Genomic DNA, 26419 nt, shown 5'->3' with positions numbered 1-26419 from the left:
GCACGTCAACAGGGGACTGTTCAAGCTGGTGGAGGCTCCGTAATGGAGTGCAGCTAGAGTGATACGGGACCCCTGATACATCTAGATACGACTCTGACAGCTGACACGTATGCAACTATCCTGGCCGATCACCTGCATCCATTCATGTCCATCGTGCATTCCGACGGACTTTGGTAAATCCAGCAGGACAATGTGACACCCCACACGTCCAGAATTGCTACAGAGTGGCTCCAGAGACACTTTTCTAACACTTCCGCTGGCCACCAAACTCCCCAGATATGAACATTATTGAGCAGATCTGGGATGTAACGTGCTGTTCAGAAGAGATCTCCACCCCTCGTACTCTCACGGATTTATGTACAGCCCTGCATGATTCACGGTGTCAGTTCCCTCCAGCACTACTCCAGACATTAGTCGAGTCCACGCCACGTCGTGTTGCGGCACTTCTGCGTGCTCGCGGGGGCGCTACACGATGTTAGGCAGGTATACAGGTTTCTTTGGCTCCTCAGTGTACTAACAGTGCTGGTAATTGCCGGTGCTGGACTTAGATTGGTGAAGCTTAACCATGCCTCGCTGATCAAAGCGAAGATAACGTCAAATTTAGAGCGGTTTTACTAGTGTAGGAAATTTATACGGGTCCGCCAGTAAACTGCTTGCAACTAAACACGCGGAGTAGAGCGTCACGTGATGTGTTTGACGCGGGGACTTAACATCTGAGGTCATCACTCCGCTAAAACTTAGAACTACTTAAACCTAACTAACCTAAGGACATCACGCACACCCATTCCCAAGGCAGGATTCGAACCTGCGACAGTAGCGGTCTCGTGGTTCTAGACTGGAGCGCCTAGAACCGCTCGGCCACTCCGGCCGGCTGACGCGGGGCAAACCGCGATTGTGTTTTCGCGACGCTGCAGAGGTTCCGAACAAACGACGGAAGGAGTTCATCACTTTGTTTCGATTCTGCAGCGTGCTCGCGCGCGCGCACCTGTGTGTGTGTGTGTGTGTGTGTGTGTGTGTGTTTGTTTGAGAGTGAGTTAGTGTGTATGTGATCAAATAGTTATGCAGGTAGGCTCTGCTGCACGTCACACCTACCTCGTTCCATACGAAGATGGCGAGTGATACTGCAATCTCTAGTTCCAAAATAGCAATCCTTCCTCCATGAAATTCACCGTTAAGGTTCGCTGTAACTTGACAGTTTCTGCAAAAATGACTCTATGTAATACCGTCTGTGGCAGTGATGCTCAGTAGGAGAGTATATTAAATTCACACAGGGATCGGTTTCATTTACACTGTTCGCTCACTCTGTTTTTATTCGAACAAATTGGCCATCATCTGTTGATTACAAATCACACTAAATTCGAGATACTACGAACTTACAGTTTAACTCTTGCCAGACATATGTTCTTTCACATTAACTTATGATACATTTTTTTGCCTTCCACTATATTAATTGTAAGAATACACTTTTAAACAACATAGTTTCTTCTTTAGAAGTGCTACACCGCGTATACGTTAATTTTTAACGTTTTCTTTAATACCTTACTGTATTTCTCAATCATTATGTCAACATCTTGTACAACAACTGCTCTTATTCCTGTGTCCTGTGGAATTGTCCTTTAACACTATGCGTTCACTTCAAACAACATGTCACAACGACACTTGTTTGTTACTGTCTCATACTAGAACATTTTGTGGCCCTCTGACCAATCAGAACACTAATCAGCGCTACGAACGCCATTACATGTTCTTCCACACAGTTGAGTTATCTCCATCTTCCTGCTCCTCTGGTTTGACACTGATATTAATTTTTCTTGGCACGGTACTAAACATACACATAATATACACATACCGGTACAATTTTTATTTAAGACTTGCGTATTTCCTAAAAAATAAATACTGTTATGGAACAATGAGGATAAGTAAATAAATTCGCAAAAAAAAATTCGTATCAAGCTCAAATTTAATATGGCACAACGGAATAATTTTCAGATACACGAAGCGTTGCCAAAGGTGAAAGTCATGTAAAATTGTCATTAAAAAATTCCTAGTACTAGTCGAAGACAGAATTTTGTATTGAACCATCTACTGTGAGACATAAGACGAAGCACATTACTGCAGTTATTTGCAAAATAAGAAGGGTAACGTAGAGATCTTTTTAAAGCTTTGTAGAAATTAATGGAAAAGGCAAACATTGCTGTAAAGACATTGCAAGAGTATATTCTGTTCCCTTCACTAAACAGTGGTTGAAAAATTTTTTCATATGCAAGACATTCTTCCATTATTTTCGTTTTTATCATATGCTATGGGTAACAAAAGTTAACATGTTATCACATGGTGGGTTGTAAGAAATAGAGCAAGAACATTCTTATTATCTTCTAGCAAATTACATTTTAATAGTAGTTACTTAATGTCAATGCATTAAAATAACTAGACAAACACAGACATGTAGAAATAGGCATTTATAATTAATTAAGAACTAATGAGAAAGATAAGACACTGGTTTTGCGTGAGCAGTAGGAGTTAATTTTGTGTTGTCAGCTGGATTCAATCATTATGACTGGTCACTGGCTTTAGTCCTGCCTACAGTCAAGACAGCCCTTTGGAAACAATACCCATGTAACTTACAACGAGGATTGCGCAAGGAGAGACCGTTCATTTCTCCTCCTTTCCAGATTTCTCTCAGCTGTTGAACAGAGCTCCTGTCCTGGGCGTATGATATCCGGATTCCACCACGACAGCACTCTGTTCCTGAGCAGAGGCAGCGTCGTTCCATTACAAATGAAGAAAACGAACTGCAGTGGTCCCTGCACCATCGTGGCTATGTGTACGTAGTACACAAACTGCGCTATGCCTTGTGCCTGGTGGAACCCAATTCTAATAATTATACCTATCCCGCTCAAAATAACACCCTTAACTGACATAAAAACATATTGTTTCTTAGAGGCAAATTTATCGTTACTAAAAATTTTGAGTTGCCGCATGGAGTTCCGAGCACGTAAGTACATGTATCCCACCGACCCAAGACAAACAAAATTGAAAGTTATCGATAGAGAAATCCCCGCAAGGAATATTATCCGACTGTGCATCAGGTAATATTTGCTCGTCTTTTCGAAAGCAATAGTTGCTGTGCATACCACACTCCACGGTATCAGTGCGTACAGCGCTTGACCACGGAATACCCTTCTGGCTTCAGCAGGTGGCAGGTCGTCAGGGAGCCTAAGATGACGGACACAAGCGTACATTTGGTAGCAGAATAAGTTTAGCCAGATACATCTTAGAAGTGTGAGGGCACTATCAATGTGGACCATCGTAGATAGGTCGGGGACACCTGTCATACGATAAATCACCTCAGAACACAAGATCTGCGTTATACCCGTGATCTGAATGGACAAGAATATCTTTCCGGGGACATTACGTAACTGGGGCAGGTACATGTATACAAGAGTGGTCAAAAAGCGGAAAACAATATTTATGGCTATAAATGACATTTCTAAAGGTTTTAAGCTGTCGATTTTGAAATCTTTGTATTTCAAGGTGGCACTGTTCAAGCTGTCTTTGTACTTAAGAGCCCTTTCTGTTGGCCTCACATACCCTTTGTAGAACTCTCTTTCCCATGTTAAATTGTACGTCGTGAAGTGCGATCCGTTTGTGTAGAAACTGACGCCGCATAAATCGAAAGACTTATGGAAAGAAAAATCGCCACACATCAGCAACAGGACTGCTCTGGAAACAGAGCAGATGGCGTCTGTAGCGTTCGACTGCAGACAGGACTGATCGCCAGGGCTGTCGAAATAGCAGCGAGCATCATGTACGGATTGTAGCATACTAAACGGGACGTCCTGACAAACGCCGAACGAGTTGGCTGTCATCCAGGCCAGCAGGCAGAGGTTGACGTTTGCCCTCTGCGTGTAGGCCAGGTAGCTGGTGACGGGTACGTGGGGCGACCTCTGCACCACGTCGTCCCACAGCTGCACGCGGCACCGCTCGCGCAGGTTTTTGGTTTCCGGTGGCAGGTCTTCCAGCGGACACGTGGGGTGGTCGAGGGCGTTCACCAACAGCTGCACGCAGTCAGTGTCCACGGAGAACATGGCGTTGCTTCTGTCCTCCCTCTGCCACTCCTCATCTGCAAAAGAATCACTGCGAGTTGAGTGGTGCTCACACACCAAATGTATGTAGAAGCAGATGTACGCATCTGATCCCAGAGGCTCCTCTGGATGATAAGACCAGGTGTATTTCATCATCGATGATAAATAATGTCAACAAAACTTTTTGTATTTGGAAAGATATATACCAGAGTTGAATCGAGAGAAGAGCACGTAATTCGTTTTCATCTAAAGAGTATGCAGGAAGTCCTCAAAACCCTCCTGACTATCTACAGTAACTGTTCATCATTTCCTTGTGCCTTTCTCCCACGTCAACGCAGGGTCGGCGTTGTTACTATGGATTTGCCATTGTTAGTGCAGAGGGCATCCAGATCCCCTTCCTATCCCCCCCCCCCCCATAACCTCCCCCCCCCCCCCCAAGATGGAATTAGTGTACCCCAGCTGTCTGCGTCTAGTGAAAGCCATGGAATAGTGTGAACGTGTTCAGATGTCTGGGAGTCGTGTAATGGAGGCGGGACGTGGGGACTGCCCGGTATTCACCTAGTGGGATGTGGAAAACCGCCTAAAAACCACATCCACGCTTGCTGGCACACCGGCGCTCGTCGGTAATCCACCAGGCGGATTCGATCTGGAGCCGGCGCGCCTACCCTAGTCCAGGAAGCAGCGCATTTGTGCTCTTGGTTAACATGGTGGGTGACTTTGTGCAATCATTGAGGACATACATTCGTTTGCTTGGTATCCCTCCTTTGAAGCTGACGAAAAGCGTTGGTGTAATTACTATACTCTTTTGTTTCACTACAGCACCATTTCAGTTGTGAATTCGTGTTGAAACAGTTACACTGTAAAGGAGCGTTTAGTGGCGCGTGTATGGATGCACGAAGGTCCACAGAGAGGGCAAACAACGAAAAACATTATGAGAGTATTTGCCATGGTGCAAATCGTAAAGCAGCTCTGCTTGTTTGAGCGCAATAAGCTGGTTATGTATCGAAGGCTGGTAGCGTGCTGGACGTAAAAAATACAAATGAAAGCGTGTTTCCTCAACCGGCCGAGCAGTCTGGAATGAAATCGTTTCGCAAGAGTTGCTCACATTCAAGCATTGTGGTCACCAACATATGACCACATTAAAAAATATTTGATAATGAAAGGATTTAGGCCAAAGTTAATGAATAAAGTATCTGACTGCTGCTTGGAGCGACTAGTTGCGACCTGCCGTGTCTCGCCCAAGAGTGTTAACAACAAGTATTATTTTTTATAGTCTCTAGCCGTATTTTGGAGTCTGAAGCGAAGCCTAATCTCAGGCTCTACTGTAGAGATTTTGGCGCAATTTCCACTAGCAGAGAGACAGGTTCACGAAATAGGTTTTTGTATATCATCTGTAAATTTTTAGTGCAAACTTCCTGAGCTTTGATAAATTAAAGTCCTTGCCTGAGTGAAAACCATGCGATTACCATGGCACGTTTACCTGTCTACATGTGAACGCTAATCTCAGTAACTGCTGCAGGTGTGCGTGTGTGTGTGTTTGTGTGTCTGTGTGTGTGTGTGTGTGTGTGTGTGTGTCTGGAGCTTACAGTCGGTCAACAGCGAGATTATCAGCACCCTTACTCACATTAAAAGAAACAAATGTGGATAAAACTAAGAAAATGGTATCACACAGTGAGGAGGAAACCTTTAAAGTGACGCTCATCCTCTCTCTGCCACCTCACTCGCGTTGACCACACAAGCACTCTGTCTCGCACCAGTTAAGGCAACGGATAAAGGGTGAAAGGTGCTATATCTGGGATTAAAACGGAAATAAAAGGACAGGTGAGCTAAAAAAAGAGACTCTAAGAAATCTGATTGGCTGACCACATACGAAAAAGATGGGTAGGCTGGGCACACAATTAATACGTTAAAATCATCTCCCTAAAATTTTCGGAAACATAGTGGACAAATTACAAAACCATAAGACTCTCATCACATTCGTTTGAACGTTAATTAAAACGGAGGGCAGATCTATCAGCAAATCAGTCGCTGCCCACTGGTCGGAAAATAAAACATAATCTGATAAAATCTGGCGCACTACGATCTGTATGCCACAAGTACTACACAATGGACTGAGTTCTCAGCGGAGCAAGAAGCCATGTGTCATAGGGCTGTGGCCTGTGTGAAGACGACTGGGGAGCCGCTCATCCTCCCACCGACCCAAAAGCGAGGAGACAGCAGGCAGGTGGATGGCACACCGCGCTAACTCAGCAGCACGGCACGCCTCCCTGCTTGCTAGACCTGCCCTTTCGTTTCCAGCAATATCCACATGCCCTGGCACTCAGCAGACTGACTTCTCCTTCCCCTGCCGTTGTAGTAGGAGGAGGACGTCCTGGATATTGTGCACTACTTTAGCTACTGGGTACAAACGTTGTAGAGAGTGAAGAACACTCAGCGAATCAGACAAGACAAGGAATTTATCACGTTAAGCACATCTCGTCTGCTACAGTGCCTGCAAGGTCGCATGTCAATCTGCATCAAAGACAAAAAACTTGCAAGGCAGTCAGACATTGAGTATACAAACAGAGAAAACAATAGTGCAACCAACAGTGTCCCCCTGTTTCGACCCATCCATAAAGACAGTTATAAAGGTTTGGTGACCATTAAAAAAGTCCTTTGGAGTGCTACATCTGCTATACTACACTAAATCTAAAGTTACTCTGGACCTCTACAGTAGTCAGGGTAGCAGACTGTTAAAACACTGCATTTGGGGTTGCACTTGTTCCACACCAAGTGACTACAGCACATGCCCTACCTAGTGTCCATATGTCCATGTTGCTCATGGAGAAAAGGCATTCCAGAGGTGGAGGAGCAATGGTATGGTGTGCAGGTGAAGTTGGAGCTAAAAGAAACTTTCATGCCTGATTCACCATGAGGAGGTGTCACTAGATGGTGAATGGCGGTTTCCCAACCTCAGCACAGAGACTGGGTATGGGGCTGGTTCTGTAAGCGCATCCTAATATCCTTATGCGTCAATAATCTTGAGGTAAAAAGACCTCGTTGACCTGTGCACTGTGCATCCATAGTCTAGCCACGAACACACAAGAGCCCTATAAAACTGGAGCAGACACACCCTGTCTGATCCCCTAGACCTTTGGTTGAGGCACTTTACAATATTCAGTGCCTTCTGGGTTCTGGCTTTCAGGTCTCACAGGTGTGGCAACCACGAAAATTTGGAGTTAAAACTGAGGCCCATAAACCTGATTTAGTCTTAAAAATGTGGACTAATATCCCTCACATGCACATTAAAATGACAATGAGAATAATTAAAATTCTTATCTGCAGAAAACTGAAACCCTGTCTTTCCAGCCCACCTCCCTAACTTCCGCACTCTAAGTGCAACTGATGGGTCGCCGTAGCACCTCTGGAGGTGGAATATGAAACAGCAAAATTGTCCACAATTAAGAAGCACTGTACAGGACTCCTTTCTGTATATGTGATACTGTTTATGGCTATGGCAAAGAGGTTAAACCTCAAAACATTGCTCTAGGAACACCATTCCCTTGCTCAAAACATGCCAACAGCATGTTACTAATTCAAAACCTAAAAAAGAGCTTACACATTGAAAGGTGGCTACACTGAGCCACTGCGCCAGAGATTGCGCCAAAGAGTATTATTAAGCCGCCTCCACAGTGCTTGTCGAGAGCTCGTGGTAGTGTGTGCCTGTCGAGGGCTCGGGGTAGTCAGTGCTGAGATGTTGTAGCAGAGAGTGTTTGTTGAGATGTGCTATTAGGCAGTCCTTGCTGAGATGTGATACTGAAGAGTCTTGTTGAGATGTGGTAGTAGAGAGTCGTTGTAGATATACATTGTAAGGATTAGAGTGATTTTCATCAATATAAATGAGGTAACAAACTCCGTTTCTTTTTATTTCAGTGTCCTAAATAATGCGTCATTACAGGTTCAGTCAACAAAGCATCTGGCGTGTGTTCTTGTATTAGAGTTTAATTCTGCTTTCCTTACGCAATTATAGTATTTGTAATTTTCTTTTATCACGTCAGTAAAATTGGTATTTAAAAATTCTTGTCTTGTTGAAGAAGAACCGTGCCAGATGTGCGTTGAGTCATACTTCCACATACAGAACAGTTATACTTGTGCTTTGGTTTCGTAGGTTTCATAGTTGCTGGGGACTTAATTAATTAATTGTGTTAACGAAAATTTTCATTTCATTCTTTGTTGTTGTTCTTAGCAGTCAGATAGCGTAATAATACTAGTCAGGGCCAACCGATTACGAGACACAGCGTAATCGGACATACAGCTACTAAAAACTAAAAGTATTTTCAATCATAATTAATTAAGCCCCCATGCAACATGAGAGGCTATATGAAGGTGCTGAGAAGACCAGGAAAGCCCCATTCGTGGAGTTGCATGTAGCGTTGTACACCTTACCGATATCAGAGAATATGTTGAGACAGTGCTGTCTACCTAGAAAGGCCTGCTGAATAGGCACCTCTAGTAGAGTCAGGTTGTCAATAGTGGATCGAAACCTCCAGAATCCACACTGAGAGTGGCTAAGCAGTTGCCTGGTCTCTAACAGCCAGACCAAATGACGGTTAACCGTTCGCTCAAAGGTCTTCCCTTCACAGCTTCTGAAAGCTGGCATCAGCAGTAGTCGGTGCAAAATGCTCTGCCAGGTTCTGAGTGATGTATTTGGAGACACTTCTGTTTCAGCACTGCTGTTATTGGTAAACGAATGTGTTTACAGAAACCCTCATAATGGGTTCCAGTACTTTTCTGGAAGAAGTGGAATGGTTGATGTAGTCCAGAAACGCTTGGTATGCCGTTTTCTTGCTCTCCTTAATGACGTGTCAAGTCTTGGCTCTCGTGACCAGATAGGCTGTGAGGTTGTCTGCTGCTGGGATGTACTTAAATCGGTGAAGAGCTAACTGTACGCCTGTCCTGGATTGCTGAGCGGCACTCACCAGTCCAACAAGCAACAGGACTTTGGGACTGATAAGTCAGTGACGTGTTGGATCTATCGTGTGATGAGGTCCATCTGTTCCTTTACACTGTTGCAGTCATCAGTAATGACCTGTGTCCAATTTCCAGTTAGTATTGGCTTGCAATTGTTGTATTGATGAAGTTACTCAGCTTTAACAAAGTATTTAAAATTGATGAGTGTAACAATGTCTTTTGTGTATGTGAGGACAGGCATGTTTTACAGTAACTGTTAGGATCCACTTTACCACTTTTTTGCTTGTGCTTAGGTTCATTGCACTTTCGTAGGAAAGAAGTGTAGGCAGCGTTTCTCCACTAACGCTGGCTACTTTATCTTTAAAAGAAATGTTTCGCATTTCTATGTTTAACTAGGCTGGCGACCGTATTCTATTTCATTTCAGTAAGTTTGAGGAGTTAAAACATTGTCTAAATTGGATCTGACCCTTTCTGTTTTTATGTAACTTTAATTTCAACTCCGATAAGCAAAATCCTCTAGGCATTTCACGGTTAAATTCTGTAAAAACTCTCACAGAGGGTAACATTATACTACATCTAAATACCAAATTTGGTTATAAATATTATATCTGTATACTAAATGGTGCTGTATAGTGTTATATGTGGCTTTTCCCATGACAGGACTATTTGTTCTATTGGGACATAGTGTGTAGTAAACGAAATTTGGTAAATAGGTAGCACATGTGTAGGAATTTAGTGTCATACACTCCCACACGTGCACCAAAGTTAACGTAAGCTGTAAATGTCTTGCTAAATAAAGAGGTCTCAACTTCCTGGATCTACTCTGTAAACTTGGCCAATTTTTAATCAGTTGTGGTGTATGGAATTAGCATTGTTTTCTCAGTTTGGCCATATCGATTCAAATGTCCATTGGAGGCCCCCATGATATCGATAAATGAATCACACTCCATATTCTGAATAAATCTATACTTATAGCTGGGTGTACTTCTGGACAAACATTGTAACTCTGTACTAAAAATAGAGCAAACAGGCAGAAAATGTGATGAATAAAGTTATTACCATAGCTAACAGGCAATTTGGCTTCTCTTTAAAACAATCAGAGTATACCACCCATCTATATTAGCATCAATTACAGGACATCGTGTGAGACTTTGGGCTCATAGACTGGAGCTAGTTAAGGAGAGTTCAATGAGGAGTGCTGCCAAAATTAATGGGCGTCTGTTTAACTACCCCGAATGATGCTTTGTCAGTAATTCTAGGAATATGCTCACTAGTTGGAAAATAAAAAACTGGTCTTTTACTGGCTACAGAAAAGCAAATAAATGAAAGTATGAAGGGTGCCTGGAACTGAGGCCAATCCGAAAAAATAATAAATAAAAGATCACACATTACAACTGTGGCTAAACGAATGGGAGGGACTAAAAATGAGATTTCTTAACCCGTCAACTGGACTGATTCATTACCTGACTGTTACGACCCTTATGCTAAGTATCTATACAAAATCAGAAGATAGATACATGATAGCTGTTCCTGGGACAGTGTAGGTACACCAGAACACACATTGTGGGAGTACATGCTCTGTGGAGATAAATAATAACTAAATAATAGTAAATAATAAATCACTACTCAGTTCAGTTCAAGTCCTTGATTATCCAGTTAATGAGACCTCTCATGGCTTGGCACCTGTCTGCTAATGCAGTCCACCTACTATGCCAAGAACACTGTAGTGTTATTCTAACGCTGATTTTCGGAAGGGAAACTCATCTGTAGCTGTGTTTGTAGATTGTACACACATGTGAGTCTTATTCTGCTGTGCGTCAATATCATAGGTTACCACATGCCTATCCTAAAGTCCATGATGCTGTGTGGTGCTCTGAATAATTTAGCATAACTAATAGGTGCAAGCACTGAGTATTAATGAACAGTTAATTAATTCATTCCATATGAGGACTAATCTGAATTACATAATTATCTATGCTTTTTTGTTTAACGTTACCCACTAATCTATGGTTTAATAAATCTTGTGTGAAATTCCTTAGAAATCTACTCCTACAGCTATCAGTATCAAGATTTTACTTTAAATACTGATCCTAATTGCTGTGCGTTGTTTGAAAAGAATTCAGCTGGTATTGGCCAGTGGAGACCAAAGGCACTCATTTTGATTACCCTTGTCATAGTTCATAAACAGAGTCATTCAGTTCAATGGTTACGTTTTATTTGATACACCTTGGTACAACGTTTTGGTGGACACTCAAGTCTGTTTCCAGTAAGTCCTTACATTTTATTTAATTGACACTGCCAGAATCTTTTGATAGGCAGTTGGATCCTGTCAAGAAATATCATTTCCAGTAAAGTGAAACTAATAGTTATGTCTTATTTTGTGTACCCTGTCAGGATAGCACTTTTCATATGGTTTCATATACACTAGTTAGGTGGTAATATTAGCTTATACATATATTGTAGGTATATTATATCAATATTAATATTGATGACTGCCAAGAAGGGAAAGCATAAAGGTGGAAGGAGTATATTGAGGGTCTATACAAGGGCGATGTACTTGAGGACAATATTATGGAAATGGAAGAGAGTGTAGATGAAGATGAAATGGGAGATACGATACTGTGTGAAGAGTTTGACACAGCACTGAAAGACCTGAGCCGGAACAAGGCCCCGGGAGTAGACAACATTCCATTAGAACTACTGACGGCCTTGGGAGAGCCAGTCCTGACAAAAACTCTACCATCTGGTGAGCAAGATGTATGAGACAGGCGAAGTACCCTCAGACTTCAAGAAGAATATAATAATTCCAATACCAAAGAAAGCAGGTGTTGACAGATGTGCAAATTACCGAACTATCAGTTTAATAAGTCACAGCTGCAAAATACTAACGCGAATTTTTTACAGACGAAGGGAAAAGCTGGTAGAAGCCGACCTCAGGGAAGATCAGTTTGGATTCTGTAGAAATATTGGAACACGTGAGGCAATGCTGACCTTACGACTTCTCTTAGAAGAAAGATTAAGGAAAGGCAAACCTACATTTCTAGCATTTGTAGACTTAGAGAAAGCTTTTGACAATGTTGACTGGAATACTCTCTTTCAAATTCTAAAGGTGGCAGGGGTAAAATACAGGGAGCGAAAGGCTATTTACAATTTGTACAGAAGCCAGATGGCAGTTATAAGAGTTGAGGGGCATGAAAGGGAAGCAGTGGTTGGGAAAGGAGTGAGACAGGGTTGTAGCCTCTCCCCGATGTTATTCAATCTGTATATTGAGCAAGCAGTAAAGGAAACAAAAGAAAAATTCGGAGTAGGTATTAAAATCCATGGAGAAGAAATAAAAACTTTGAGGTTCGCCGATGACATTGTAATTCTGTCAGAGACAGCAAAGGACTTGGAAGAGCAGTTGAACAGAATGGATAGTGTCTTGAAAGGAGGATATAAGATTAACATCAACAAAAGCAAAACGAGAATAATGGAATGTAGTCAAATTAAGTCAGGTGATGCTCAGGGAATTAGATTAGGAAATGAGACAGTTAAAGTAGCAAAGGAGTTTTGCTATTTGGGGAGCAAAATAACTGATGATGGTCGAAGTAGCGAAGATACAAAATGTAGATTGGCAATGGCAAGGAAAGCGTTTCTGAAGAAGAGAAATTTGTTAACATCGAGTATAGATGTAAGTGTCATGAAGTCGTTTCTGAAAGTATTTGTATCGAGTGTAGCCGTGTATGGAAGTGAAACATGGACGATAAATAGTTTGGACAGGAAGAGAATAGAAGCTTTCGAAATGTGGTGCTACGGAAGAATGCTGAAGATTAGATGGGTAGATCACATAACTAATGAGGAAGTATTGAATAGAATTGGGGAGAAGAGGAGTTTGTGGCACGACTTGACCAGAAGAGGGGACCGGTTGTTAGGACATGTTCTGAGGCATCAGGGGATCACAAATTTAGCATTGGAGTGCAGCGTGGAGGGCAAAAATCGTAGAGGGAGACCAAGAGATGACTACACTAAGCAGATTCAGAAGGATGTAGGTTGCAGTAGGTACTTGGAGATGAAGAAACTTGCACAGGATAGGGTAGCACGGAGAGCTGCATCAAACCAGTCTCAGGACTGAAGACCACAACAACAACAACAACGATTACTCATGTTTACAATGCAAATCTTATCACTGTCCTAGAGGTACTATGCAGGTGGTGCATTAGCAGAATGTCACAGCAACGTTGGCAGCTAGTCATGTATGAATTGGTATACCTCAATTCATTCATTTCTTTGCCTACATCTGACTGCACTTCCTCCTTAGGCCAGTGATCAGTTAGTTATACATGCAACCCTTGTCTGGTACTAAGTTTCTAACGGTCAGAACGACCATAACACCTCTTTCATCATGAACATATCATACTGTACAATCCAGTACTTTCCTTGCGCAGAATGCAGTAACACTAACTTTTTTAAAATGATTGTTCAACCACCACTACTGTTAACACACATGATTCATACAAAGTTTTCTCAGTATTATTAGGATTGACAGAATCAATATTTATAAGAAAATTATTAACAATTTATATTCCATAATTAACTATTCAATTACAAATAAAAATATTATTCATTAATGAAAAATAGAAAATTATAAGAAATAGTATACTTAGATTATATATGAAACGTTAAAATAACTGCACCATTTACAATATTAAGACTTTCATTGCGTCAGACGTGCTGATTGCTGCTTTGTAATGTGGATACTGCTGGCCAAATTATTATACCTGTGCTGAAAGACGACATAGTGGGTGTCATGAAATACTTATCATCCGATCTTTGGAAAAGTATTGCGTGAAGAAGTTTCGTCTTTGCACATACTACTGTCTGACATCTTTTCTCCATGAGGTAGAGAATTTCATTTTCTTCTTGTCATATTTCACTACGTCAAATTTTGTAAACCATTGCAGGAATTATCGTAGAGTTTCCATAACTAATTACACATTGCATTAACCGTGCGTATGTTTAATTTCACTTCATTCATTGCATTATAGGAAATGTAGATAAAATATGGAAAGTTTATTTCAAACTGAGAACAGAACGTTAGCTCATTCCGTCCTCCGCTTATTGATTTTTATATCTGTTGGAGACTTCCATGAAATGCGTTCATTTCCGTCCCTGTGCATCATAGTCATGTGATCGTAACCAGCATAATATTTCATAAACCGTTCGAGATAGTGAGACAAGGTTTACGCAAATGACAGCACTCAAAGACGTACGTTGTTTGTATGATGAATAATCGAAACTTTTCTGTTAATCGAGATGAAGTAGCTGCTATGCAGCAGGGAGAGGTCGGCAGAGTGGGACACATAAATACGTCAACAGTGCTTTAGGAAATCCCAGGGAGCGCACTTACACGTGCCCTCAGTGTGCTGGTGTAAGCTGTCGCCAGCACAGCAGTTGGCAAAGATGATATGCAAAGTTCAATAGTAGACGCCTCTAAAAGGCGGATTGTGGCGCCCTGAAAGTATTCCAAGTTCGGAGTTGTCATGGTCGCGTGGACCGCTCGGCAGGCCGACCACGTGGTGCCGGACGTTGGCCGAAGCAAGAGGGGTGCAGCCCGGCCACGAGGCTGGCAGTTCCACGGTGAGGCTGCGTCAGTGAAAGAGGCTTGCACGCCGAGAGTGCCAAAGGTGGCGGACTCTGTGAAACCATCGTGGCAGACATTTCGCAGTTTGTATAGATGTTAATACTAGCCAGAAGAATCATGATACCTCAAAAAGAAACATGTAAATTACTGTCATTTGCACGACGATTCTGATGCTGTAATCAGATTTTCAATATCTTTATTAGTTTAAAGTTTAGTATCTGCGGGTAAATTGTACAAGTAACACCCAGCAGTGAATTTCCAAAATTTAAACACTTCATTCGATTTCGTCGATCGACGTGTCTTTGGAAAGCTATTAGATTAAACCTAAAGTGGTATGAATTACAGGCATCTAACGTCAATAGTACAGGAGTTATTGGAGGTGAAAATAGCCGATTACTATAGATAGCGTCAGGCCATAAGTACTCCACAGCATGCTTATAAATATATTTATTCATCTGTGTCTTTGTTTAAATCCGATATATGCTATTCGTGAAGAAAATGGTCAATTATTTACCGTGTTTTAGAAAGCACGGAGACACTAGGCTACTGGGTTACTTTGGCTCGCTATTCCTTTGATATATGTTTATATAATTTGTTGATGTATTTAATAATGGATGTTAGAGCTTGTTTATAGTCCAGCCGTAGGAATATTTATTTAATTTCAAGTTATTTAGATGTAAATCCAGTATTTCGAGAGTGTTTGATGTTTGTGAGCGTACTTTGGCTCGAAGACATGGCGGGAGCGCTCTAGCCAATCACAGCGCTCGTGAATGGGGAGACTCGATGGAAGTGGGAGAGGGGTACGGCAGAGGACACGGGGGAGGTGCTTGACGCGGCAGTCGAGGCAGAGACTTGGAGAGTGGGCAGCGGTTTGCGCCTGGTCGCCACAGATAGAAATACTTCGGAATGCCGACGTTTGCACTTGTGAGATTTCCGTGGCTTCTACAGTGAAGACGTAGTGTGCCTGTAGAAGTGAATATCTCGCGAGCTATGTTGTCGTTCATAACTAATTACGTGCAGTAGGAATCTATTGTTTTCCTGTTATTCAACTTGTATTTTATTTAATTATTGGACCATCGACACCAATAAGTGTTCTCCAGAAATATATACCACACTGTCAAAAGTACTTCTACTGTCGTACTCATCATTTAAAGTCGTTAAGATAATCTGCAGATTTATTTAATTGCAATGCTTCATTTATAAACGTTTTTTTTTACGTCCTAAATTCGCAGTTGTTGAGTCATAGGAAGCTTCGACCATTCGATTCATGTGTACATCCATATTGTATACTGTAGACTCAGCTGTATTTGGCCTGTAATGCGACAACTACGTATCCCAGCCCCTAGACAACGAAACCAGCCAAAACTTTTCATATTGCAACTCTGTCGTAGGGTACACAGTTGAGGGCCATCCATTCACATCATCACATTTTTATTGAGAACGCCCGCACGCTGAATGAAGCGCGCCTGTCACGAGAGAGGCCAGAGACACACCCGCAAGCAAGATGTCGCCAACGCCCTCTAGGCCTCACTCACGAACTCAAACTCCTGTTTGGCATCTGTCAGTACGTTTGCAGAGCACATCACAGCCTATGACAGTACGTTGTGACCAGATTGTTAACTATAATGGGACTAGCAATGACACTAAAGTTTGTAATATCAAGATTACCGATATTGCGTGCAAGACGACTATTACTGATGAACTCGTACCAAAACACATGAACTCTATTGAAATTAAGTAAAAGTCTGTTCATGTAAATAAAGAACCATATTAGTCCACGTGTGCATTTGTAGTGTAGAAAGAGGATACCAACCATCCATAACAACGTCTGCTCCCTTGCTTCATTGCGGTACAAGACTTCACACTCAGTAACTGGGGTGCAGCGGAACACGACGATTTAGCTCGTCCACAGCAGTTCAGTGCTTAGCAAACAATTTATATCTGTAGCTGTTGAGCTACAGAAAACAAACATATTTAAAACCGGCCTTTTGTTCGGTCTCAAGAGAACTGTGTATGCAAAGCTTTACACTGTTCAGCGAAGATGAGAAGAAAAGTTTCTCTCATGTGACAGAACTCTCACAGACGTACCGTTATCCCGCTAGCTGTCCATGAAGTTTTGACATAATCTATGTTCAGAGACCTTGTTCAGATGGCTGTGTGATGAATATTGTTTTCAGGATGCTGCTGATCTCGTACTGAGGGACATGAAGCCTTCGGTGTATGGGGCAACGATAGACACTCCAGAAGAACTGATTTTTCATTTGATTAAAGAATCTAGACGTATCAGAGGTCCCATATCACTCCAATTGCACACGCTCCACACAATTACAGAGCCTACACCAGCTTCAACAGACCGCTGCGACCATGCAGTGTCCACCGATTCATGAGGTTCTTACCATACTCGTACACTTCCATCCGGTCGTCTGACCAGGCGACATATTTGCAGTCATCAAGACTCAAATGTCGGTATAGATAGGCCCAGACAAGGCATAAAGCTTTGTGTCGTGCATTCATCAAGGGTACATGATTGGGGCCTCAGCTCTGAAAGCCGGTATCGATGAGGTTTCATTGAATGGTACGCACGCTGGCACTTGGTGATGGCCCAGCATTGAAATATGTAGCAAATTGCGGAAGGGTTGCACTTCCGTCACGTTGAACGAATGTCTTCAGTCGATGTTGGTACGTTCTTGCAGGATCTTTTTGGGCCGCAGCTATGTCGGAGATTTGATGTTTTACAAGATTCCTAATATTCACGGTACACTGAAATGCTCGTACCGGAAAATCCTCTCTTGAGCCCTACCTTGGAAATGCTATGTCCATTGTTCCGACTGTAACACCACTTTAAAACTCACTTAAATCTTGATAATCTGTCATTGCAGCACAAGTAACCGATCTAACAACTTCTCCAGACACTTGTAGTCTTATACAGGCGTTGCTGACCGCAGCGCCGTATTCTGCCTGTTTACATATCTCTGCATTTGAATACACATACCTATGCCAGTTCCTTTGGCGCATTAGTGAACACGAGTCAGTTGGTTGTTTTGATGGAATTGGGCATTGCTATGGCGATGGCAGCAATGGGTAAATGTAATAGCGCGACGTATTCAGCAACGTCTCTACAACCATACTAGTCACGCAGCAGTGTTAACAACGTCTGTGAATATCACTAGCGTCGCGAAATTCACGGGTGCCTAGTGGGGAACCGACGCTCCAGTGACGTTTCTGTAACATTTAAAGTAATTCTTTTTATGTCTTCCAAACACTGTAATATTTGCTATATGTAGGTTTTTACATCCTATTGGGCAGGAGTCTATAGATACGTCGAACTGGAGTAATCAGCTTGCAATAGAACTAGGGGGAGAGTTGCCAACCAGTCGAGGAACCAGCAATGAAAAGCACACTAGTAGTTAACGCAGGTCACATGGGAAATTACGGAAAATGTGAAACCACACATCATTAGCTGTTTACGAGGCTCAGTCCTCGACCTGGAATACAGTAGGGAGTCACCAGTGCACAAAAATGAAGTGGCTGACTGAGAAAATTATTCTTACCTAAACTCTCGATGTCACCTACAAACTGTAGGTCGAAGAACCAGTTGTAATAATAGAAGGAATACAGTGCGTCGGCGAGACCAAACATTTGTGACGCCCGTCGATGTCGAGCGACGCACAGCGCAGTAAAGTCGTCCCTGAAGGAGAGGAACCGCTCGTGGTAGGACAGTAGGTCATGATTCAACAGAGGTCGTCTGTAACAAAAAAAAGTTGCGACGTTAAAAGTTAAAAACAAGTTAATTCAGCGTGCCAGATCATGTGCAGCTCACGTGTGATGTAGAGGTATCCGCAAAGTATTTACTTTCAGCACTGGAGGGTGCACTGGTATGAAACTTCACGGCAAATTAAAATTGTGTGTCGGTCTGTCATTAGAACATTTTGCTCAAATAAAAATCGTTTATTGTGATGAATTACAGTGTTATACATGGAGGTGACAAAAGTCTGGGGGTAGCGATATGCACATGCACAAACGGCAACAGTATCACGTACACGAAGTTTAAAAGGGGAGTGCTTTGGTGGAGCTGTCATTTGTAATCAGGCAGTTCACGTGAGAAGGGTTTCTACGCGATTACGATCGCATGACAGGTATCACCAGACTCTGAACACGGAATGCTAGTTGGATCTGGACGCATAGGCATTTTGGAAATCGTTAGAGACTTCAATATTCCGAGATTGACAGTTCCAAGAGAGTGTGCCAAAAATACAAAATATCCGGCATTACTTCTCATTACGGACAACACAGTGGCCGATGGTCTCAACCACTGAGAGCAGCACTGTTTGCGTAGAGTTGTCAGTGCTAACAGGCAAGCAATTCTGTGTGAAACAACCACAGAAATCAGTGTTGGACGTAAAACGAACGTATCCGTTAGGAAAGTGCAATGCAATTTGTTGTCAATGGGGAACGATAGTAGAAGATGCTGCTACTGCTCCTGCGCTAGTGACCGTATTGGTTGCGCCCTAGAGTAAGGGAAACTGTGGCCTTTTCAGATGTTTCCCGATTTCATTGTGTAGGACGTGATGGTAGGGTCTGAGTGTAGACCACACACCATAAAGCCGTGAACCCAAGTTCCCAACAAGGCAGTGTGCAAGCTGATGGTGGCTCCATAACGGAATGAACAGGGTCCTCTGGTCCATCTGGACTGATAAATGACTGGAAACGGTCTCGTTCGGCTACTTGGAGACCATTTGCAGTCGTTCATGCAGTAATGTTCCCAAACAAAGTTGGAAATTTTATAGAGCACCATGCACCATGTCAGTAGCGGGACAGAGGGGTAGTCAGGTTGTCTACATCAGAGGCAGGTATGCACTCAGGGGGAAACCTATTGTTCTCCTTTGTTTGACAGGTACTTAACGTATTATTCTGCTAAATGCTTTACCATGTTGCGGCACTTAACTTATTGTCCCTTCCAGCCCCTCCCACTCCCCTCCCCCCCCAGGAAGGGGATGCTGACGCATTTTGTTAGTGCAGGTTACCTACATCGTGGGCAGTATGCATTCAGAGGCAATCCTATTGTTCTCCTTTGATTGACAGGTACTTAACCTATTGTCCTGTTAAGTGGTTTTCCATGTCACTGCAGTTAACCTATTGTCCCCCTCCCTACCCACACTAACTCCCCCGCCCCCTCACTGCTACAGGTACACTTTGAGGTCTGAGTTATTGGAATAGCCCCTGTCACTACTATTTCACATGATGACACAAGTACCATTAGACCTGTGACGTCATAGACATACTGATGGGGCTCCCATCGCAAATTCACGATGGGGGCCATGATGGCGCACGTACCGTTACCGAAGATGGCGGCGGCGGAAATTCAAAAAGTGCCATTCCCCCCTTGCAGGTGGGAAACTCAAATTTTGTCATTTTTTCTCGAGGGCCACGCTCACTTGGACTTGCAAGGAAATAGTTAAAGTCTCCACCACGAACCTCAACCAACTGCCACATCCCCTTACCAACCCATGTTAGCAGGCTAACAGGTACTAACGTGCACTAACATGTACTAACGTACACAGTGCATGATGTCATCTAAGATGGCGTCTGTGATACTAGTTGATGACGGATGTGCCACACACCACCTGGTGGGAAGTTGGAATTTCGACGGGAAGATAGGTCAATTGGGCTACCTCTGCTAACCTAACACCCCTCCTCTTCCCACAAAAAAATGGTGGGAAGTTCAAATTGCAACAGGATAATGCAACATACCTAAGAAAATGGCAGGAAAAAAGAGCACCTGCACTAACCTAATTCACCCAACCAACACCTCTTTCTAGGAATTGGTAGGAAAAAGACTCAGTTGATCGATCATTTGGAGGGTATTTGATTGCTCTGTATGGAATATTGTTTAAACAATTAAGAAAATTTATGGAATATATGGAAAAGGTATATTGTTTATTTATAAAAAATTCAGTTTGTGGGGGTTGGATTTCTCTGGCTCATCATTCTCTGCTGTTTAGAAACATCTAGGTCTTGTAATAATCAATGACATGGGGAAAACATGTTGTGTAACATAATGTTCAGCACTGTACTCTGGTTGTTTAACCTAATGTTTGGCCCTTTGTCGGCACTTAACCTGTTGTTCTGTTAAATGGTTTTCATTGTCATCCCCATCCCCTTAAACTATTGAACTGCGTTTCACATAAAAAGTATTCAAATTAACTTAGTGTGCTGCAATTAACCTGCTGCTCTGCTCCATGTCACCCACGCATACACTGCCTCCCCTTAACTACTGTACCGCTAATACCACATTGACATAAAAAATTTATGCAAATTAATTAAATCGATATTCTTCACATGTATGGTGTAGTTGTTTGTAATTTGTGGCATCCTATTGGTCTTTGAGTATTGTTTGTATGTATGGGGGTTCTTACCAGTTGGTTCTGATTCAAGAGATTGAGAAGGTTCAGAGAAGAACAGCAAGATTCGTGACTGGTACCTTTGACCATCACGAGAGTGTTAAAAATCTCATTCAAAATTTGAAGTGGAACACACTTGCAGATAGACTACGCACTAAATGGAAGGGCTGCTCACTAAATTCAAAATCCTATCTTTGCCGAGGATGCAGAGCATATATTATTACCACCAACTTTCATGTCGAACAATGATCACCATTCAAAGATAAGGGAAATTGGAGCTCATACTGAGGTGATAAGACAGACGTTTTTCCCACACACAAACTGAGAGTGAAACAGAAGGAGGGAAATATAACTTTGGTGTGAATAGTGCCCTCGACCACGCACCGCTTGGTGGCTAGCAGAGTATATATTTAGATGGACTATAGTTTAAATAAAAGATTGCTAATAATAAAAAACACATCCCACCACCTGACACCTGACGCTGCACTGGCACTCCCAGCGAAGCTATGACGCAATAGTTTGGGCTCTGTGAGTATGAGACGCTGTCATCTCTTTCATACTTTACACTTGAGAAATTCCTATCGAAATACGTGTTCACCTAGGTACCAATGCTGGTGTGATGACACATAGCTGCAGTTCGGTCCACCACCTAGAGATGTTGCAATGCTTCCCAGGTCACATTCCTAGCAGGAGATCCTGTCCACCAGTGAACTTACCTGTCAAACTGCTCGTCTGGGAGCACCATCTGCCATTGTTTCCTGCAGACAAGACTTTCAGAGGCAAAATTATTTTGCACAGATCGCTACATTGCACTGACAGTTAAACCCTGCAAAAATTGTCTACAGATCGTCAAATACATACAAGACTCACAAGAATATTTGACAGTCTAACTACAATTAAATATTAGGATTGCAACTGCAGTCTGACACCGATAGATGTGCAGCTAATGTTTCCTCTGGAACGAATCTCATTATCTACAGTGCACATAATTTCCCATGTAAAAAATCGCTTGTGGTTATCGATGTCCCTAATATTTACGTCCCACACGATAGGACACACAGTCATCTTCTCTAGTCATGCCACACCATAAACCACAGTAACTTTACAATGCAGTATATACACATTTTGCACAAACAGTGCAGTTATCGTTTGTATCTGCACAGCATCCAAAAAAAGGCCCACACTCCCACTGGCTATATGTCTCGATTCTCCTCAGTCCTAGGAAATTACCCGACAAAGTCGTCGAATCATCACTTCTGGAAGGTGCTGCACCCTGCCGAGATTCTTCAAACAAGTGTTATGAAGGGCAGGCGCCTGGCACTGTGTGGTAATGAATACACCATCCGCAGATGTAATGCTAAGAAAGGCGTCACAGACACGGGTTGGCGTACTGAATCAATATCACTTCTGACAGACAACAAGGAAAATACTAGGGTACGCTTACGGGGTGCCGATGAGGGGACGTATTGTAACAGCTGTATTGACTGTCCTGTTTGTACACTATAGCAGGTCCAGATGAACACTTGCATTGCTATATTGTGCAGCTGCTTAGGAAATGAATCTATCACCACCTATGTACAGATATACTTCCCGATGAATTGAAATCACAATTCACCATGTTCAATCCATCATTCTGTTATGACTAGACATACACAATCTTTTTTCTTTATACATGAATAGTAGTTTGATTACGTCCCACAAACGTATGTCAGAACATAAGCCATGGTACCTTCACATTCAAGCAGCAGCATAACATTTCCGATCGTTAACAGTAAACCTGTCTGTCATCAGAGGACTTCCATCTCATGTGTGATGAGACGTGACACATCCCAGTAAACGAACTTTGATTTATGTGATGTACTCCATCCTCCTGCCGCATATTGGGTGTAAAATATAGACTTCAGCGTCATAACTAAGTTAGTGATACTGCATTCCCAGTGTACATATTTGCCCGACAGGAGTGCTGTTTACAGAGTTAGTGACAGATCGACTTAACATCTAAGGTCATCAGTCCTCTAGACTAAGAACTACTTAAACCTAACTAACCTAAGGACAGCACACACATCCATGCCCGAGGCAGGATTCGAACCTGCGACCGTAGCAGCCTCGTGGTTCCGGACTGCAGCGCCAGAACCGCACGGCCACCGCGGCCGGCGCTGATGCAGGCATAGTATAATTTTGGAACCATGATCGGATGTGTACAGTGGGTGCTATACATCACCTGAAAGCTATATTGTACCCGAATCACACAGAGCCAATGTTTTAAGGAAGTAGTTTTTTCGTTTTATGGTCCGATAACATAGTTTGTCATAGAGAATCCGAGAAGAACGATTTATGTCCCGTGCTTGAAATATATTTCTTACATTGGAATATTAACAGTGCTACATTCCATACAACTGATAGGTTGGAAATGCAGACGATCTAACATTACAGCCCGTTTTAAGTGCAGAACGTTGTAGCCCTAGAAGTGCATGTGTGTATGTTCTCTCTTACCAATACCTTCCAGGTACTCATCCTAGACTCTAGAACAATACTTTAGAGCATGCTCTGTGACTCTCATAGGCAGAGAGATAGAACATAAATTAAGCACTGTGCTCAAGGTGTAAGAAATATGCAGAGCTCTGCCATTTACTTAGGTGTGATGCATTATCCTGTTGGAATTTCAGCTTTCTGCCATTTTTCTGGAGTGAGGGGAGGGGGGTTAAGTTAGGGGAGGTAGCCCAGTTGACCTATCTTTCCGCCAAAATTTCAACTTCCTACCAGTGGGGTGTGGCACTTGCATCATCAACTGATGTCACAGCCGGCATCTTAGATGACTCTATGCACTGTGCACGTTAGTACACATTAGTGCACGTTAGTACACGTTAGACCACCAACATGGTAAGGGGATGTGGTGGTCGGTTGAAGATTGTGGTGGAGGCTTTAACTATTTCCTTCAAAGTCCAGGTGGGTATGGCACTCACAAAAACTCATTTCACGTCCAGGTGAGCATGGCCCTCGCGAAAAACTGACAAAATTTCAATTTCCCACCTGTGAGGGGGTACGGCACTTTTTGAATTTCCCACCACCGCTATCTTGGGTAACGATACTTGCGCCATCACGGCCGCCATCTTGGATTTGCGATGGGAGGTCAATCAGTGTATCTCTGGCATCACAGGTCTAATTGTACTTGTGTCCTCATGTGAAATAGTAGTGGCAGTTTCTATTCCAGTAACTCAGACTTCAAAGTGTACCTGTAGCAGTGAAAGGGGTAGGGGAGTTGGAGTGGGTGGGTGGGGGGGGGACAATAGGTTATCTGCAGTGACATGGAAAACCACTTAATGGGACAATAGGTTAAGTATGTGTCAATCAAAGGAGAACAATAGGATTGCCTCTGAGTGCATACCTGCCGCTGATGGAGGCAACCCGCAGTAACAAAATGGCCCCGCACCCCCATTGTCCCACTAATGTCATCAGGCAATAATTATCTGCAACTGGTTCAAAGGACATTCTGGACAATCAAGGACATGAGTGCCATGGAACACTAATTTAACATAATTGTGAGGTCAGTTTTTGCACAAAATCGTGCACTGGAAACACTTTTGCTATTATGGATGGTTACAGAGGCAGCATGATTCAATATTTCTGCAGGGGATTTCCAATGAATCAATGCCGCATGTAGCTGCTGCACTACTCCAGGCAAATGGAGACCTGATACGATATTACTAGGTATCCCATGACTTTAGTCTCTTCAGAGTACAAATTCCAATGCAAACATTTACCCTTATCAACACACCCTTCAAATTATGCCCATAATGCATGGAATATTTTGGGGTAAGGCGGCAGTAACAGTATCCATTTAGGAGAGGAGCGAAGTAGCTGATCGTCATGTCAATCATGAGATGCCCAGTGACTTCACCAAAGGTCTGTTTATTTTCCTTTACATTCAAAACAATTTTAGAATAGGGGTTTTATGCGCCCATTAGGGCACCTGTTGAGACATACGTTTTATCGGTATGAATTAGCAGGGCCAGTAAGATAGGAAGAATAACCATTACTGAAGGGGTGGCGGTGGTGCATGGCAGTAGCTGTTAGCATGCACCAAGGCGGCGTGGGAGTCGCTGCTGGAGTACTCGTTGTTCTTCTTGCTAGTAAATATGGATTAAAGTGAATGTAGATTAAAGAGGGAATACTCTATTGAACGTAGGCAGAAAATTTCGATTAAAAAAAATGTATGTAACGTGAAAGGAACTACTGAGACAACCTAATGAATCCATGGACCCTGTATGACAGCAAGGGCTGTTCAAGCTGGTGGGGGCTCTGTAATGGTGTGGGGCATGTGCAGTTGGAGTGATGTGGGATCCCTGATGAGTCTAGATACGACTCTGACAGGTGACACATACATAAGTAGCTTGTCTGTTCACCTGTGGCCATTCATGTCCATTGTGCATTCTGACAGACTTGGACAAATCCAGTAGGACAGTGCGACATGCCTGAAATATTATGTAAGATTAGAGTGTGTTTGAGGCATACAAGCCTACAATAGCTTGTTTAAATCTAATGTGGTGTCGTTACCGAATGAAGTTCACTTAGAAATTTCAGTTTGTCTTGTAGACACTGCATCAGCATTTCATAGGAAATGACCAATAACTGGTGGCTTTAGAAGTTAATGACGTTCAGTTAATTAAAAAACAAATGAAAAACGAGAATTGTCACATTTAACATAAGCAGCAGTGATTCACTGGATAAAGTGTATGCAAATCTCTTTCTAGTATAAGAGATCTATTTAAAATCAAATGTAATGAGGTTGCAGGTGAACTGTCTTTTGATCTAAGATTGCGGTGAAATAGCTATTTTCGCCAGCCATCGTTAGGTAGCTATCTAAGGCACCCTGAAAAGCGAAGCATTGTGCACTTATGGAATAACGTACAATTACCGGAAATTAAATTTACCTGACTCAGTCAAAAGTTACATATGTCACACCACATGGAAATACAACTGGAGACAGGAGGGTGATGGGTAACGTATCAGGTTCTTATGAAGTCCGACCATGTACATTAACGACAAAGGGACTGCACAAAGTAAAATTCTTGAAGGTACCAAGGAGAGTAAAACAGAAACGGCCCAAGAAAATAGTATGGTTTAACGCATATGGAAACGAAACCAATCACCCATGTGAAGAGAACATAGACATCGTAAATACCTGTATGGGGATTGAATAAAGGAGTCTGCTAAAGACAGGGAGGACACTAGTATTGTCTCATGTGACTGTGTTGCAGAAGAGGTATATTTCAACAAGCCAAGAATAAATCCACTGAAAGATAAGTCGCTAAACATTTGCAATTCAGAAAATGATATTTATGAGAGAAGGGAGAAGTATAAAT

The 26419-nt window shown here is 42.6% G+C and overlaps 1 protein-coding gene across 1 annotated transcript in view; it reads right to left on the bottom strand.

Annotated features, from left to right (window-relative positions):
* Window positions 1-11245: 11245 nt before the first annotated feature.
* Window positions 11246-26419, bottom strand: part of LOC124719630 — a 78494-nt gene continuing 63320 nt past the window's right edge. Inside the window, exons 6-7 of the mRNA XM_047244846.1 lie at window positions 18207-18400; window positions 11246-11361 (exon numbers count right to left, since the gene is read on the bottom strand). Of these exons, the coding sequence (XP_047100802.1) occupies window positions 11321-11361; window positions 18207-18400 (235 nt within the window). The 3' untranslated portion in view covers window positions 11246-11320. The remainder of the gene's footprint in view (window positions 11362-18206; window positions 18401-26419) is intronic.

Source organism: Schistocerca piceifrons, chromosome 11 (assembly GCF_021461385.2).
Source record: "Schistocerca piceifrons isolate TAMUIC-IGC-003096 chromosome 11, iqSchPice1.1, whole genome shotgun sequence".
Lineage (NCBI taxonomy): Eukaryota > Metazoa > Arthropoda > Insecta > Orthoptera > Acrididae > Schistocerca > Schistocerca piceifrons.
The sequence above is the reverse complement of the archived record's forward strand: the minus strand, read 5'-3'. Positions and strand labels throughout refer to the sequence as shown.